Below are 17,671 nucleotides of genomic sequence, written 5' to 3'. Positions count from 1 at the left end.
TCTGACAGGACAACAACTCGAATCGTAATCGGCAGATTCACAGTAGGGTGGTTTAAATCGAAACCTGATAATGGAAATGACATCGCTACAGAAGCCAATTTTTATGTGGTTGAGTTGTTTTGGAAAGATTAACTGGCAAGCCATGTAGGATCCATAGAACATCTGGCAGAGAAGGTGCCAAACCAGAACTTTTCACTCCACTCATGAACTACCCTGTGTGGTAAGATATGAGCACCCAGAATACACCACGCTCGCCGTGGGACATGATGGAAGCAGCACCAGGTCGTTAGAGTATTTTACTCGAGCCGATAGACGGAATCCGAGATGATGCAAAGGTGGATGACGGTAAAGATGTGTCAATCTTGAAAAACCTGTTAGAGGCTGCATAACTGGCTCAAATTCAATGGCAATTTTCCCCACAGGAGTCTGAAAAAAAAAAACAGCTGTAAGGATTTGGAACCTTAGTGTTAAATTAAATTAGATTTTCATAACTGATGTGGTGCTGTTGGCTTCTTTAGGCCATTACCCTGTTTACTCTGGGGCGCTTCGCAGTGTGGTGTGAAGCCAGAGGGGGGAAAAAAAAAAAAGGTATGGCATGCTCACTGAGGGGGGCACTTTCCACCAGGAGGAGACAGCAGGGAAGACCGTCAAGTCATTGGAGGGGCTATATAATAAACCCCTTTGTAACCCATCATATGAGCTAGTAAATCAACTAATCTGAGTGGATTTAAGCCATTTTGCAAAGAAGAATGGACAAACATTCGGTCTGTAGCTGTGGAGAGCTGCTGGGGCCAGGCCAAAAACACTTGAAGGTGCAAGCGCAGAAAAAAAGCGGCCCTTCATACTGCAGCTGAGGGACTGACAATGCTGTTTAATACACCCAAGGAAAGCACAAAAAATATTTTACTTATTAGACAATAAGAATTTGTAATTAGTAGGAATTTCTAAAAGACATATGATCAGGTGAAAAAAAAAACAAAAAAAAAAACACAGCAGAGACTTTCAATATACATTTTATATGTTTTATTCAAGCAACAGTTATTTAGGGCCACAAAGTACAATTGCACTTATCCAAATAATTTCCCAGCATGTAATTATAAGCCTTAAAAGTTAAAGGGTGTCAGATTTATATGTAAATAGAGATGACAATTGAAAAAAATGACTTAATGAAAGTATTATCTATAAACTACTGTCCAAACTAAAAAAAAGAAGAAAAAAGCCCACGGTACTATATGCATTATGCCGAATTCTGGATGCATTATGAATCATGACGTCAAATTGGCACTAGATATTCTGAAAAGGCCAAACAAAAATAACAAAAAAAAACCAAAACATGAACAGTCATGGAAAGATATTACACAAAATTAAGAAAACTCCAAATCCAGTGTTGTATAGCACATATTACAATGTAATATGTTAATGCTACTGTTAATCGGCAGTAGCAGGATAAGCCATAAAATACCTCTTCCAAGCACGTCATTAGTTCTACATTTTATGCAAGCAAATAAAAGCTAATCTACACTAAAACAGAAGCGTCACATGTAGGAAGAATATTACATTATCAGATGGAATAAATACGGATAGGACAGAACCGAAGAGTTTATTAAAGGTTAGGTTCAGGAGACTAAAGCGAGAGGATGGAGTCTTTGTTTGGACACTCTGAGCACTTAGAAGGCACAAGTGTGTTACTGGCTGGAACAAATGATGATATAAAAAAATAAACTATGGTTGTGTATTTGGCTGTTCTCATTTAGAAGACCTTTAAGACATCAGTCTAAAAGTATATTTTCACATCACTGTGCTTGAACATCACACAAAAGCAATCTTTTTGACACGTCTCTGAGAGCCGCCAAGTGACAACTCTCCAGATATATATATATATAGTTAAGGCTTATTTTGTCTCATCTTTTTATTTTGAGGCAGTTTCTCTCCCCTTTTGTGAGGCCATGTGGCTGTTTGGTCTTTGCATTTAGGCACCAAGCTAAACAAAAGTATATCCAACACGCAAATGCCAAGAAGAAAATGAATGAGGAAACTTGTGATCAGATGGTTTTACCAGTTTCTTACTAAACAGCATAATGGTTATGTAATTTACAACTTACATCGATTCTGCTTTCAGTTTCTACAAAGGGTAACTCAATAAGCACTTAACCATGTGCAAAAACAAAAAAACAAACAAAAAAAAAAAACACAAGAAGGTATTAAATCTCCCTGTTCACTAATCCACCGTAACCATTGAAAAAACAGACTAAATCTTGAAAAAAAAAAAAAAAGAAGAAACACCAAAAATACTGGTAATAACAGTTTGAAAAGCAAAAAACCTCTATGTGGTCGTAAAGGGGCAAGCTCACAAAATCCCCAAAAGGCACGTTTCTTAGCCAGGCATACGTCAATGACTAATAACGCATAATTTAATAATATAAGCAGACAGAGTTTAAAACAATATCCTTCACTTCTAGCCTCAAGAATGAAATTTGTGCTTGTGTATGTGCTGTGAGTCACCAAAAAAACTGCCGTTTTAATACAAGCCCGTTCAGGGACACAGAAACACACAAACACCCAGATCAATCCAGGAGAACAACAAGGAAGACCCGAGAAGAGGTGAATAATGTGATCGTTTGATTTCTTTTCTCAGAGACCTGAAGTATCTTTTCCTCCGATCCTCTGCAGTCTGTTGCCGCTTTAAGAGGAGGAGGTGCTCCAAACTGTGAAGAAAGCAGGAACCGTTTAAAGGACACATTTCACAAGCGTTCCTGCCGATCTATACATCGTTTTAAGATAATGACAAAAGCAATGCACTGCAAAAAGGGAACTAAATGTAAGTAAAATCTTCTTGAAATGGGTATATTTTTCTTTGATTTGAGCAGCTAAATAAGACTATTTGCCAATGGGATGAGTATTTTTACCCCTAAAATAAGATAATTAGATATCCTGCACTTGAAATAAGATGATGGGGATGAATTATTCTTATTTTAAGTGCAAATATCTCATTCCATTGGCAAATAGTCTTATTTACCTGCTCAAATCAAGGACAAATATCCAAATTTCAGGAAGATTTCACTTACTTCGAGGTCCCTTTTTGAAGCGGACCACTGACACAGATTGGTTCAAATACAATTTTACAGAGCCTTTTAAAAAGATATTCATAGTTTTTTTTCTTTTACATTTTATCACCTTACCGCATCGCATCTTATATGGATTTTGTTGTTTGATAAACCAACCCAACATATAGCACAAAAAGCTTGAGGGAAAACAATGCATGTTTTTATTGTTTGCTGACATTTGCACATCTAGAGACTAGCTTTTTACCAATTATTCTATACAAAATATCTAACAGTAGATGGGGAGCGTCTCTGAGCATACTTTGCCACATATTGTGCCATTCACATATGGACGTTGCCTGGGCCGTTCTAACACACATATGGTTCTGTCTGCCATACAAGTGAACTCCTGACACAGTCTCAAGCCTTTTGTGTCTTTACCTCCATCCACCCTCCTCTTCATCTCTGACCAGCTGCTAAAGACTGGCATCCCCACAGCACCATGCTGCCGTCTCTTCAGACGTTTCCAGGTTGATGTGCATTGTTAGTTTTATGTACCACGTATTACACGTAGGCCAAAAAGTTGGATTTTTGATCTCTTTTGGGTAGAACACCTTCTTTTTCAAGCTTTTTATGTGCCCTTCATGATACCCCCCCCCCCCCCCTCAAAAAACCCCCCACATATTTATAGACTGAGATTAAATCCCCCACAGGTGGACTTATATTTAATAAATGTGTGATTTCACATTAAGAGGTCTTAGTACAAATATCTTATAATTTTGTTTTATTTTAAAAGAAAAAAAAAATTGTTCCCCTCTACAATTCTTCACTACTTTGTGCTGATCTATTAAAACGTTTTTTTAGTTGTGATGCAATAAAAAAAAAGAAGTAGAAATGCTTTTGCAAGGCACTATTTAAAACCTTTTAAGACACCTTATGACCAGTAATTTAAAAGCATTTGGCAAAAAAGGAACTCCATAATTTAATACCGACAACTTTTGCGCGAACACTGTTCACAAACATTGTCGTCTTTATACTCACCGATAATGATGATGATGATAATCACTATAACAGCTATCAAGATAGCCCACATCTGAAAGAAAGAAGAGTTGGAAGTATTGAAACAAAACTCAGACAAGTTGTAAGAGCCACTCTTTAAAACATTCCCTCTCATGTGATCAGGTACGGCTTTCAGACGATGCCACCGTTACATAATCACATCGCCTCCGTCGGCTCCAGGTGGAACAGGGTCCAGTCATGATCGAGGTATTATGAGTAGAGTCGCTTGCTCAGCTGTAGGTCAGCCGGGTGGCCTACCTTGCAGTTCTTCCACCAGTACTTCCGTTTGAGTTTGGCCGCGCTGGTCTCAAACTGGGAGGCTCCCGCCTGCAGTGCGTCTGCTCTGTCGTCCAGCTCAGACAGTTTCTGGTCACGTTCCAGTACTTTGTCCACATTCACACGCATTATATCCACTACCTACAGAAAAAAAAAAAGAAAAAAAAGAAAAGTGCATAATATGTAAATAAAATTTGATTGCTGGATTATTACTTTTTATTTTTTTTGGGATCGTTTTTAATCATAGTAATGGAAAGAAAATAGGACTGCGCACGTGTATTACCTTAAAAACGATGACATAACAGCTATGAATGTAAAAACATCTCAAGGTAAAGTTACCCAACACCGATCAAGACGCATCTTGTGAGAAACGGTAATTGACGCAGAGTTTATCTCACTGAGAGTTCACTGTGAGTCACAAAAACAGCAGCGCGTGTATACGGTCACAGAATACACGTAACCCACATGTTCCACTGATCCACAAAGCTCACGTCCGCCCCTCCTCCCTGACTGAGCTGCACGGTGCAGGAGCGCCATCAGCCCGTGCGGGCCTTACATAAGGACAGAGATGGTGATTATGTAAGCCCCCCCCGACAACCAATTGGAAACTCTGTGTGGCAGACTGGGGTCAAAGGTCCAGCTGGGAGGGGTAGGACCTCCGGGAGAAACGAGAAATTGAGAGGAGAGTAATGGAGATTATGAGGGACACTTGGCTACCTGACGTCCTTAATGCCTTGTTGTGAACAGAGGACCTTTAAGCCGTTCATCAGAAAGCTTTCCTGAATGTCTTTTGGCAAAAAAAATGACAACGAGGAGGTAGAGCGTTAGGGAGGAACGGATTCAGTGGGATGTATCCTGGCACTGATGCCGAGGGTTATGCAAGTTTCTGCAACAGAATGAACAACACCAAGGGCAGAATCAAGAATCTCTTATTGTTACCACAGTGAAACCCTTTTTTCGAGGCAGACACCGGCTCAGGGTGTGCAGATAACATGAAACACGCAGACACAACACACGTAATATTGCCACACTTTGATTTTTGAAATATAAATAAAGTTAGTTGATTGCTCTGATTCTGATCAAGCACACTTGCTGAGAAGCTTGACACGTGCAAAATAGTCTTTAGGGTCTAAGACTCTAAAGACTCGAGTCCAAAAAGTCTGATATCAGGCTCTTTTCTGAACGAATTACTGTGTTGTTGCGTGAATTAATCCCTCAACGCTCCTGATGCTCTCATGCCCGCAGGAAATTCTGTGCAGTAATTTTAGGCCTTCATTTACAGAACTGTGCATCACACATCCTCTGAGAAATGAGAGTGAGCAAATAGGCATTACCAGTAGTGTGAATGTAACAGACCACAGTCTTATTTCTTATTAGCAGGGTGCAATAGCCCTTACATATTTTGGACTAAAGCTGTTTTTAAGCCTGTTAATTTTCGATTTAATGCTCCTGAATCATTTCCCTGATGGAAGAGGGTCAAACCGAGGAACTTTATGCTGTCCACGCGCTCCAGCACCTGTATGCAGAGAGGAGCGTGTTTAGCCTTCCTGTACCTCCTGTAGTCCATGACATCTCTGGTCTTCCTGGTGTTCAGGATGAGTTTGTTCCTGGAGCACCGCTGCGTCTATAGTGAAACTCATCTATGTAGTGGGTCATTGTTGGAAATGAGACCCACAACAGTGATGTCGCCTGCAAACTTAACCATTGTGTTTGTGGGTGTGGACAGCAGAGCAATCATGGGTGAAGAGAGCCGGGCTGAGGACACAGCCCTGCGTTGCTCCAGTGTTGAGGATCAGTGGAGCCGATGTGCGTTTCTCTATCCTCACCACCTGGGACCTGTTGGTGAGGAAGTCCCTGATCCAGGAGCAGAGAGGTGTGGATAGTCCCAGGTTATGAAGCTTCAGAGCCAGCATGTCTGGGAGCACGGTGTTGAAGGCTGAGCTGAACTCCACAAATAGCATCCTAACATGGGAAGGGGTTGGTGGACACAACTAATCTATACGTGTGTATTATGCAATATTTGCTTTCAACGTGGGAGAAATAAAAAGGAAGCGTTGCCTAGATTCTATGATTTGTCCTTGTGGTTCAAAAATTGTTGTTTGTGCAGCAAACATCCACATTGAAGGCATATTGATTATTTTGTTTTGGAAAAGAAAAAAAGTCCCTTTTCATTCATCAAAAATGTAACTTACCTCATCCACCTGGGCCTGAGTCTGCTGTAAGCGCTTGTTGCTCGATCCTGCAGCAGCGCCTTCTGGTCCGGGGGCTGACCTGGTAAATGGATGGAAACGTGTCAATAAAAGGCTATGGTTGGCCACATGTTAGAACAAAAACCAACTAAAAGGCATCTCCCCTCACTAGCAAGCAGTGGCAATCCTATTTTAATAATCAATAACTTCTTATTAGAACAAATCCGCATAGCATAACCCAGCAATCAATCATTAATAGGCCCACTAAATGTAATATGATTTAAACTAGGGCTGGGCGATATGGATTAAAAAATAAATCTCCGATTTTATCATACCAAATCCGATTAATCGATTTTTTCCTCCTTTTTGTTTTATAAAAAGAAATTAAAGAAATTATTTTAAAACCTTGCTTTTATGTCAAGCATTTCGTCAGGGAATTGACCTGGATTCAAAGTGCAACTAAAAACAAGCTGTGAAACATGCTTGCAAAACAAGATGGCAGCCATGCCATTATAAACAATGAAAATATAACAAAACATTTGCTGCTAGTGGTATTACACATCGAGCTAAGAACAGGCTTCACTGCACTTGTGAACTTCAAACTAAGTAAAAAAAAAGTAAATAAGTAAATGAAGTACCTCGTATTTTGTTAAAAAAAAGTTTTCACTTAACAATATTTTGACAATACATTTGCCTAAACATATATTCAGCATCACTTGCTGTTCTCTTCATGGAAACCCAATGAGTGTACTGGCAAAATAAAATCCAGATTTTCCAAAAATGAAATCTTAAAGAATTGTAAATTCAAATTTATTGATTAAATCGATTTATCACCCAGTCCTAATTTAAACCTAATCTTGCAGAAATTAGCCAAAACTACGACAGCTTCAAATTTACAACAACCTTTTGTCCAGACGTCTTTCATGGTTGCCAAAACGCCCTTCCCACTGGATTTATGTTGGCTGCCAAGTTAAACAGTTTACTTAGCAGGACAGAGGTCTACACATGCCCGGTAGATAGCGTATGCGTGGGATTAGCAAGAAAATAAGGTGGAAGGTCGGCTGTCCTGTCAAGAGCGCCTGTTTTGGTACGGAGGTTTGGTGACCGGCCGCCCATGCTGGACACAGATGGCATGACGGTTCCTCCCAGGATCTTCTTTTACTTGACTGAATAAATCTAGTCATCAACAGGCTACGGTCGACGAAAGCCGACTTTAGTGTTGAAATTGGATAAAATTCTTGTAATAGTTGTTCATTTTCACTATTTAAACTTGAACATCTTGCCATATATGGAAAATACCATGTGCTCTATAAAGCTAGAAATGCAAATCACAGTGAAAGCATCATCCCCGCCACGAAACACGATTGTCACAGAGTCACGCTGCGAGACAGGAAGATGCTTGAAGCTTCATGCAGGAGAATAAAACCTGTGAAGAGTCGTTTACATCACACAACATCTAAGATCAACTATAGAAAACTGCCATAACCAATTTTTTAAATAAAAAAATAGTTTGTTGATGCACACACACACACAAGTTCTTCTGATGATTCAAGGTCATTACATGGTTTCCCTCCTAACAGCAGCATGACTGTTGCCTTCTTCTGTTCAATTAGATTATGCTGCTTAACCCGGCTGCTTAGAGCTCATATAAAGCAATCGAGAAAACTAGCTAAATGAATCCAACCGTCTTATTCCTCCTTCTCTGAGCTTGTTTGTTTAGAAGCCACCAAGTGGGACCAAGTGGGTGTGTTGATTAAAGAAAGGACATCTCTCTCTCTCTACACACATATATATATATATATATATATATATATATATATATATATATATATATATATATATATATATATATATATATATATATATATATATATACACAAGTAGCATATTTATGTCACTGGCATCAGAAGCTGAGGCCAATATAGACGTGGGACTACTACAGTTTCACCTGTACTAAATCTATTAAACAGAATAATATGAAAATCATACGGTACTTCCATGATACAGAACATCTGGGATGTATTAATTAAATGAAAAGAGGAACAGCGCAAACAACCTTAGGAGAGGAAGTGTTTGTTCCATCAATACGGCTCCATTATTCATTGCTATTAATAACTCAGGAACTATGTTGGTGTCTTCTAACCTTTTTTTTTTTTTTTTGCTACTAGGAGTTGTACAATGTACCAAATTGCAATCCTCATATTATTAATTGTGTAATATCACAATCACAGAGGACTAAATGGATGCAAGGGTTCGTGGGTAATTGTATCTGAAGTATCAGGCGTTCACAGCATGCAGGTCTGTATTTAACCAGTTGGATCAATAGTTGTTGATGCAGACTTGAATACAGCTTTTGGTGACCAAGATGTAATAACTCAGACAAGTGGGGGCAGTGTGATGACGTAAAAAAAGAAGAAACGTCATAAAAAAAAAAAGAGGCTAATCAATAATATCACACTGAATGTTCTCCTTTCTAATACAATCTGTGAGAAAACAAATTCAAAAGCAAAACGAGAGCACTGAGGAGAATTATGTAAGAGTTTGATTTCATATAAACCCCACTTTTAAAGGTTTAAGAATTAAACCTTTACACACACAGTTTCTACCCTTTAATGTTCGTGTTTAATTTACAGAACTAACCAGTAAACATCAACAGTGTTGCCTTTTTACAGTAGAAATATACTGCCTCCTTTTGACGTGACACAGAATTACACAGCAATGACGTCGGCTCCATGTGATGCTACTTAATTAGGATCAGTAAACTGGAAAATAAGTTTATCTATAACTTTTAAAACACTGGGTTTGAAATATTCACTGTCATGGCTGTAAGCGTTTGCTCCTAGTGGTGCAGTCTGGACTCCACACTCATGCAACACTGGCCGAAGAACGAATATAAAGCTTAGCTGGAATCCAGTTCCAGCATCTTTGGTGCCCTGGCTGGCAGCCTCAGAATCAGACATACTTTAATAATCCCAGGGGAAATTGTTGTAGCCTCCACACCAGGCTGGCTAGTACGCCCTCGCTGCACCCTGCTTTGCTGCTACATTACAGTCAACTTCAACAGAGAGCATCAGACAGTCCTCCCAGAGCAGCTTTTCTCCAGCTTTAATCAATCAAGAGAGTTTTTTTTTCCCTGAGATCCTGGCTGGAAGCGAGTCAACCGTCTGTGGGATTTACCAGAGAAGCAGACGGGAGGAAATCTGCAGGTACGCTCGTCAAGCTTCGCTGCTCCGCTCAGTCCAACTACCTGGTGAAACCAAACGGATGACCTAAACTTCAACTTCCCCGAATCCACTGCCCTTTGCTTCTTCTCCACCTGTTTCATACAAAACAGGTGGTAAAAATTGGATGCTGCATTTAGCTGTGTGCGCGGAGTACGCCTCGAGCACACTTCAAGTTTAGACATTACAGTCAGGCAGTCCTTTAGACAGCTCAGGGGTCCGATCAGGTAGTGACACAGTGTACCGTAATGCTGCGAATATCCATTGAGCGGAGCGGCTTTCTTGCTAATCAGTCGTACTTAAACAGTTGAACACATTTTTGAGGGCATTGTACCGCATAGAATCGGTCAGTAAGCACGACTTTAACCATATATAGGGCGCACGGGATTATAAGGCGCACCATCAATTTTTGAGAAAATTTAAGGATTTTAAATGCGCTTTATAGTCTGAAAAATATGGTAGGTTTTAACAAAAAGCAACGCTCGGAGTCTAAAGCGACATCTGACCAGTCATGATCCTTAGCCAGGAAGTATTTGATCCCTGAAACCGCGTTTCCTCCTAATTCTCCCATGCAAAAAAATCTTCCATGTGAATGTGATGGTTGAAAACCCTGATAAAATGCTGCGCAGACTTTTATTGCAGATTTCAGACGGCTTAGGCATTCTCTCATTTACATGAAGGGCGCTTATGGGTGTCTATGCGTCACCAGCGCAAGCGTGAATAGCGCATAGGTGTTGAATGCCTATGATGAAGTCGATCTATGGAACATCAAAGGCAGAATCCTCATGCAGGTTGGCTGCAACTCACCACTTCACCATCTGTGTCGCCAGTCCCCCGCCCCCCACCAAAAAAATGAGTGTACGCCTGGGTGACAGTTTCCCGTCGAGTTTTTTTTAATTTATAGATCCAACCTTTACGTAGAAAGTGACGAACGTAAGTTTCAGGCCCCATCTTGCGCATACACAGGCTTTATAAATGAGACCTCAGGTCCCCACTTACAGCAGCGGACACCACTCCTCCATCGTAGTGACATTTGTTAAGGGTTCAAAGATAATTTTACTTTTACTTCAACATGTGCCCCTTGTAACAGTCTAACATTCTCAGTCACCTTGCATCAACGATGTAGCATTTCATCGGCTTTGCTCGTGTACAGTGCGACGAAAAAGCAGCCGGTCTGTCGGGGGTTGGAAGGACGAACGACGGCGAGAATAAAAAGAATGAACATGTGAAACCCAGAAGCAGGAAGCCAATTCTTTAGGAATGCCATGTTGCTTTCACTTGCCCTTAACGCGCCTTAATCACATGACACCACCCACAAGCTGCTACGACCCGTTTATTTCTTCTTCAGATCAGGCAAAATGCAAGCTGAAGCTAATATGTGCTTTTCACATAACCTAAGGGAATTACCCAAGGCATAAGTCTCATTAAACCATAATATCATTGCTCAATATGCAACTGAACAATATATTTTAAATTTTTTCCTACTGGTTTATTGTAACAATTGTTTTTTTGTTTTTTTTTTTTGTTTATGTATTCTTTCTCTTTATCATATTGCAGTGTGCTGAGGGTAGGGTGGGCTATAATCTTTTGCTATGTGTAGGTTTCTGCACAGTGTACTAACCAGTTACCTTGAACTGGGAACAGAGAAAACGGGAACTTCTACAAACTTTGAGCGAAAGCCTGACAGAAAGGGGGAAATGAAAAACTTCTTGATTCATTACTAAAAGTATTTTTTCAAAAATATTTTTTACCATATAACAGACACTTAAGCATGACAACTCAACCTTTATTTAAATAGCAAAAAAAAACAAAACAAAAAAAACTACGCATATCAGTGAATGCACTGTAAAGTGTCTTCATTTAAAAACAATCCTGTTGTGAATCCGCCATAAGACATTTATTCCTCCATGTCAGAACATTTTAGGGGAGAAGAGAAGTACCGAAGACAAAACCCACAAAATCTGCGCCCTTCCTCCTCTTCCCCCACAACCTGGAAGCTTTAAACTATAAATATAAAAAGATGAGGTGTGAACATCCGTCCACTTTAAAACGTCAACACGGAGAAATTTTGGTGATGCAATGGAAAGGCTTTTAAGATAACGCCATCATGAATGTAGGAGTCCATTGATAAGGGGTTCAAATCGTAATACCACCAGGGTGTATACTAAAAATAAATCACATCTGAAATGCTTTTGATATTTTTTTTTTGCACTTTTTCCACAGAGACATTACCTTGAACAGTTTTAATATTAATCTACATGCGATTGAACAATATACTATTTTACAACCTTCAAAAATGTAGGTTTTCGGGATGATATGAGCTTTTTTTTTTTTTGCAGCTACAATTCACATCACGTTTTTACAAATAAAAGACAACAGCTTTGTCAGTGAGGCCAGGGGGTGGATCATCACGGAGTCAGGGTTTTAGGCAGCGCTGCATCCCGCAAACATTCAGATGTTAGATTAGAACAAGAAAGCACTTTATACTTTACGTGCATTCGCTTTGCAACGTAAAAAGTATCTGCTTTAAAGGTAGAGGTGGGGAAGGTGGAAAACTACAGCAGCTCGGATCAGAGCTTTCCAAGCCGATACCAACATATTCCAATTTTATTTCCCTGGGGAATATAACCCATAAAGAAAAACAAACTGCTGCAAGTTCTTTTGATAGAAGTAGTACTTTTGAACCCAACAGAAAATGACCTGAACGATCCTCTTCTTTTATATATGAAAGCCTGCATCCCCAACCTTTTTCTTTTCCCTACTGATTTGTATTCTACTCAAATAATGTGCGCCAAAGTTCAGCTGCTGATGAGTTTAAAGACCGGATTTTTAAATAATTAAATCATTTAATGAAAAAGAAAACTAAAATCTGATTTGTCAACATTTGACCAGAGCGGATGAAGGGAAATTAGCCGAATGATTTGTGTAAAACCTGACAACCAAATGACCACATTCAAACACATCCTGATTCAGGTCAAAACGTTCTCGCTGACATTTGCCTGTAATTTAAGCCAAAACTATGCCCCACAAAACTAGGACATCAAATCGGTATGAAGAGAATTTACAAGTATGTTCGGAAAACGTATTGCAAAAGATCCACGTAACTATGTTGGAGAAAAGCCAGCCAAATGGGAAAAGATGGATCTCTAACTGTTGCATAGGCTCAAAACTAACCAATCTTTCTCGGCTAATATTTTCCCACAGTAGTAAATGTTACTCGAACTTCCAAATATAGTTGTATAAGTGCCAAACAAATAAATGGAAATAATATCCAAAGTAAGCAACGCTAAAAAAAAAAAAAAAAAAAAAAGTTTCGGTGTTTTGCGGCTAGAGTTAGCTTAGCTTAGCTGGTTTACAGTTGGAAACTGATGCTAAAGTATTAGCACTTGTTGCAAGCTAATATGGCAAAGTTTTGGGCGTTGTTTTTGTACGGCGCGTGTGTCGCTATTCTATCCGGTAAACAGCTTTTTTAAAGCAAAAACAAATGTATAAACTTTGGGTAGACGCAGACAATACTTACATTGTGAAAGTGGCTTCTTTTGAACGACTCGGCCGCTGTTGTTTCTTGTTTGTAAAGTGTGTAGCCCAGCCGCTGTGACACCTAGTGCTGTCGTTCGATATGCTGCCTTCAGGAGCTGTCGGAAACGGGAGGTTTCGCCAGTAATACAATAAATAGAGGATTAAAAAACAGCGAACCATTAATTTTTTCTATACCAAAATTTGCCTTGAGGTTGTAGTCTTTAACCTGCAGATAAAATAAAATAGAAAAAATAAAAAAGAGCACCAAATGTATTGTCCGTAAATAATTTTACTAATTTTATGGATAAATTATGCAAAATAGATTGAGTAAACAGTAGATGTTTCTCTTGGATTAACAAGTCTCTTTTACTTTTCTACTTTGAGAGCAAAAACACAGGCTTATAGTAAGAATTTGAAGACGACAACGATTGTTTCCTATCGCTCTTTAACAGCCCGTGACTGCCTAAATGTCACCTTAGAGATAAATCCTCAAACGTAAAGCGAACTATTGGGTTTTTCAACAAAATAATAGTAAAAAAACAATGTCAATAAAAATCCATGTATTTCTCACATTGTTGTTGTAATGCGAAGATAAAGCAGCTACAAACCCGTGATCAGCATGTGACAAATATGGACACAAAACGCACAGTTTTCAAAGGTCCTTTATCACTCTAAACGCTACAATTATTTGTAATAAATGATAATACGTAAATGTTGATGGCATCTACAGTGCAAGTAACGTAGTGTTTCAGTTTGGTTATTGACTTTGTGATCTTAAATACAATAGTAGATACATTTAGTTATAACAGATAACCATTCTGACATAAGATAAGCTAATAAATGAATTATGCACTCAGGAGTCCATGTTTTTTTTTATCCATCTCAAACATCATTCAAGCTTCAGTAGACAACAAATAGGCGTTAGCAAATAGAGGGATTAACAAAGCTGTGACGGCATGGTTTGACGGGCCTCATATTGTTACATATATTTTAAACCTCCTTTAAAGACTCATCTGTATTTAACTTAGCCATACCTTTTAAATCCCAGTTGAGCAGAGGCATTAGGCTCATGTTATTAATTTAATTAACTTATTTTATGTTTTTAGTTATTTTCTTTAATTGAGCTGCGCAGCATTTTTGTCACTTTTGGATCTGTAAAGCACTCTATAAATAAAGTTTGATTGATTGGCATGTGTCTCACTACAAAAAACAAACAAAAAAATAAACAATATAGGACAATTAGTAGATATGACATTTTATTTGATTGTTTATATGATGCTTATTACATGTTGAAATAGATTAGAGGTTGTGAACCTTTTAACACAGTACTGTTCAAAAAATATCTCTGCTAAAAAAAAAAAAACAGTAACCCATTGTCTCTTTGCTAAACCAGTTCATGTTTGGAGGTCAACACAAGGATCTAAATCACACTTTCATACTCACTAAACTGAGTTTTCACTTATAACATTTCAAAATCCGTCACCCAAGAATTTAAACATCAGATTAACTAGGCTTTTTTTTAAAAACTTTTATATAAAACCAGTTCCTTTTTTTAAATAGTTTTCTGGCTAGTACACTGTAAAAGGAACTTAGCCTAGTTCCATTCTTTCCTAAAGTTTGAACCACATCACGTTTGTTTACAACCTTAATGGTGTATTCCTAACATTCTCCAATGTTTCTTTGCTGAGATGCAAGCAAAATTGAACTTGGTTCAAAGATGCTTCTGAGAAACCATCATTGTCTTCGTGTAGTTTTCCCTCCTGGCTACATTCCAGATCCTTCATCCAACACAGTTTCGGTTGCGGGTTTCCCAGGTTTCTGCAAAAAAATAAATAAAAAAAATTTGTCAAATTAAATCCCAGTTTTAAGACTGTTATCTGTAAAAGTCATTACTCAGCATCAAACTCAGGCTTACGTGGTTTACTTCTTTTATGGACAAGGCTCCGTTGTACAGGATGCTGCCGCTCTCCTCCTGCGAATGAAAGAATCATTGTATATCATTGTATACATAACATATTTACTTGCATATTATAGTTTATGCAGCAAAAAGCAGTGCTGATCGCAACAGAAATGTATTTGTGCATTTCCATAATGGTGTATTATGAAATGCATCAAAGCAAATACCAGCAGCCCTGTGCAAATTCGACCAACACAACCGCAGCCCATTCAACCTTTCTGCAGGCTTTCACTCGGGACATCTGATATACGCTCTAGGTACACTAAGCAACAGAGTAACGTTAATGACTTTGCAAAGCCTGGTATGTCAGAACACGGTAATGGTAAACGCTTCCCTGACATGCTTGACTGAGTTACACCTTATCCCTTTTAAACAGAGGACTGCTTCTCTGCTCTTTGATCCGCTCTCTGGATGTGCTTTTTGTTCCTGATGTTTGCTTTCGTAAGGAGAGAATCTCACTCGGTGCAGAAACCCAGTTTTCCATAACACGGACACAGCCCACTTTTTACCAGAGCACCCCCCGCTGCTGACATTGCACGTTCTCACTGGCATTCACATTTGTGTTTAAATCTCACACCGCCGCGTTTAATGATTTGTTCTGAACACATTCCATGCACCTTTAATATTTGGTATTCAGTACTTTTGTAGATCAGTTCTGGTGGTAAAATATTCAAACTTGGCTAAATTAAACTAAGAACAATTGAACATTTTAATCTCAAAAGCTGACAAGTATTATTTATTGATGGTTTTTGAATATCGTGTAACACATCCTTACGCAACTGAACACTTTATACAGACTGATTCTTGATAATTTGCCTTTTTAATACAACATTGCATGGCTATAACTTTTAAGTTGTATTAAGTAAGAATAACATCGTATTTGGCATGGTTTTAATACCCAAAATAAAACTATTTTCAGAAGATACAGGTGTAAACCGTAGTTGGGAAATTTGCATGTACTTACATATTCCACACTGACGTCTATCAGCTCCTCAGCCTCACTGATTTCCGTGCTGCATCCTCCAGGAAAACACTCGAGTCCACGCCTTTCTCTCACTTTCTGTAGGAAGTCATACGCTGATGATTTCCCAAGCAGTGCTGCCAGATAAACATTTGACAAGAATTTTGACAAAAATTTTTCACAAACAATGGCTTACAAATGGCATATCTGCTTGGGATGTTAGTCATTTCACCTCCTTCACAGATGTTGGTGACCAGGGCCATCACGATCAGTCCTTTTGCAGCCGTGGCTTCTTGCAGACTCTTCATCTTTCACAGGCTCTTGTGGGAAATGCTGTGTTTCCTTTCAGCTCCTGGCCCTTTTTGTTTCTGTTCCCCACGCCCACTGAGGTCCCCAATGCAACAACAGGTATCGGTTGGATTTATGGGGAACTGTATGTTTAGGAGGGAGAAGCTGATGCATCCAAATAATGCCTTTGTAGGTTTTGGAAGATTTGTTGTCAGGTTCGCAGTGCAATTATCATAAATCTATGCTCTAACAACAATAAAAAAAAAAACATTACTTCTTTGCCAAAAGTAGATATAACCACTACAGATCACAACTTGTTTCTGCAGAATTGAAAATGAAAATCCGATGTAACAGAAGCTACACAAACACATACACGGTACAATAAAAACCTCAAGGAATTTGGGAAATCAAGGAATTTCTTTGCAGGTTGAAAAAAACTGCCGTTGCTACTGTTGACGGACCGTAGGAGTGTTGATTGTTTTCTACAGTTTCACAGGGATTGTAGTATACAAGCAGAAAGAGATTTCATCATGGAAATACTTTTAATAAACAAGCAGGAGACTAATGCTGTTGAAAAGTATTTAGCGTTTTGTTAAACTAAATGGATATACGGATGCTTTTCTTTAGTTTTTGCATGAACAAAAAGTCTAATAAGTTCAGCCCCATGAGTCAACACGTTTTAGAACCAAATTTCACTGCAGTTACAGCTCTGCCTCTGTTCTTGCTTGTCCCTTTCAGCTTTGCAGACCTTGAGCCTGAAATTTCTTTGTAGTTTTCTTTGTGAAATAGCTGAAGCAGACTGGATTAAATGTGTCTGTGTGCATACATGTGTTTTTTTTTTTTTTTTTTTTTTTGCAACAGATTATCATATAGATTTGGGTCTGTTAAAGTTACGGATGTATGTTTGAGGGTTTTACAGCTTCTGACAGATGGCTTCCCTGTCTCTGTTGAAAACAAAAAAAAAAAACATCACTACAGAATAATTCCCCCATCACCAAGTTCCACTATGGGGACGGTGTTCAATTTTTGTTTCCATTGAAAAGGACATGCAATATTCTTGTCAGAAACACAGAGAGATGGATAGCCAGTTTGTTTGCTTGAGTTGGTTGGCCAAACTATGATCAGAACCAAAGTCCACGTAAAGAAAGCATACAAGAAAT

At 38.8% G+C, this 17,671-nt stretch overlaps 1 protein-coding gene across 1 annotated transcript; it reads right to left on the bottom strand.

Annotated features, from left to right (window-relative positions):
* Positions 1 to 1,006: 1,006 nt before the first annotated feature.
* vamp3 (vesicle-associated membrane protein 3 (cellubrevin)) lies at positions 1,007 to 13,440 on the bottom strand. Its single transcript, XM_021322730.2, has 5 exons — positions 13,307 to 13,440; positions 6,569 to 6,647; positions 4,359 to 4,517; positions 4,083 to 4,134; positions 1,007 to 2,705 (listed from the first exon to the last, which is right to left on the bottom strand). Coding segments are annotated over exons 1-5 (315 nt in total). The 5' UTR covers positions 13,309 to 13,440; the 3' UTR covers positions 1,007 to 2,682.
* Positions 13,441 to 17,671: the final 4,231 nt, after the last annotated feature.

Source organism: Fundulus heteroclitus, chromosome 20, assembly GCF_011125445.2.
Source record: "Fundulus heteroclitus isolate FHET01 chromosome 20, MU-UCD_Fhet_4.1, whole genome shotgun sequence".
NCBI classification, from domain to species: Eukaryota; Metazoa; Chordata; class Actinopteri; order Cyprinodontiformes; family Fundulidae; genus Fundulus; species Fundulus heteroclitus.
Note: the sequence above shows the minus strand (reverse complement) of the source record. Positions and strands in the feature narration are given on the sequence as shown.

Excerpts from the sequence above, each read along its gene's own strand:
- vamp3 (XM_021322730.2), bottom strand. Across the intron at positions 4,135-4,358 it reads ACTGGTGGAAGAACTGCAAG|ATGTGGGCTATCTTGATAGC; the intron begins GTAGGCCACCCG and ends TCTTTCTTTCAG. Across the intron at positions 2,706-4,082 it reads TATCATCATCATCATTATCG|TTTGGAGCACCTCCTCCTCT; the intron begins GTGAGTATAAAG and ends CTTTCTTCACAG.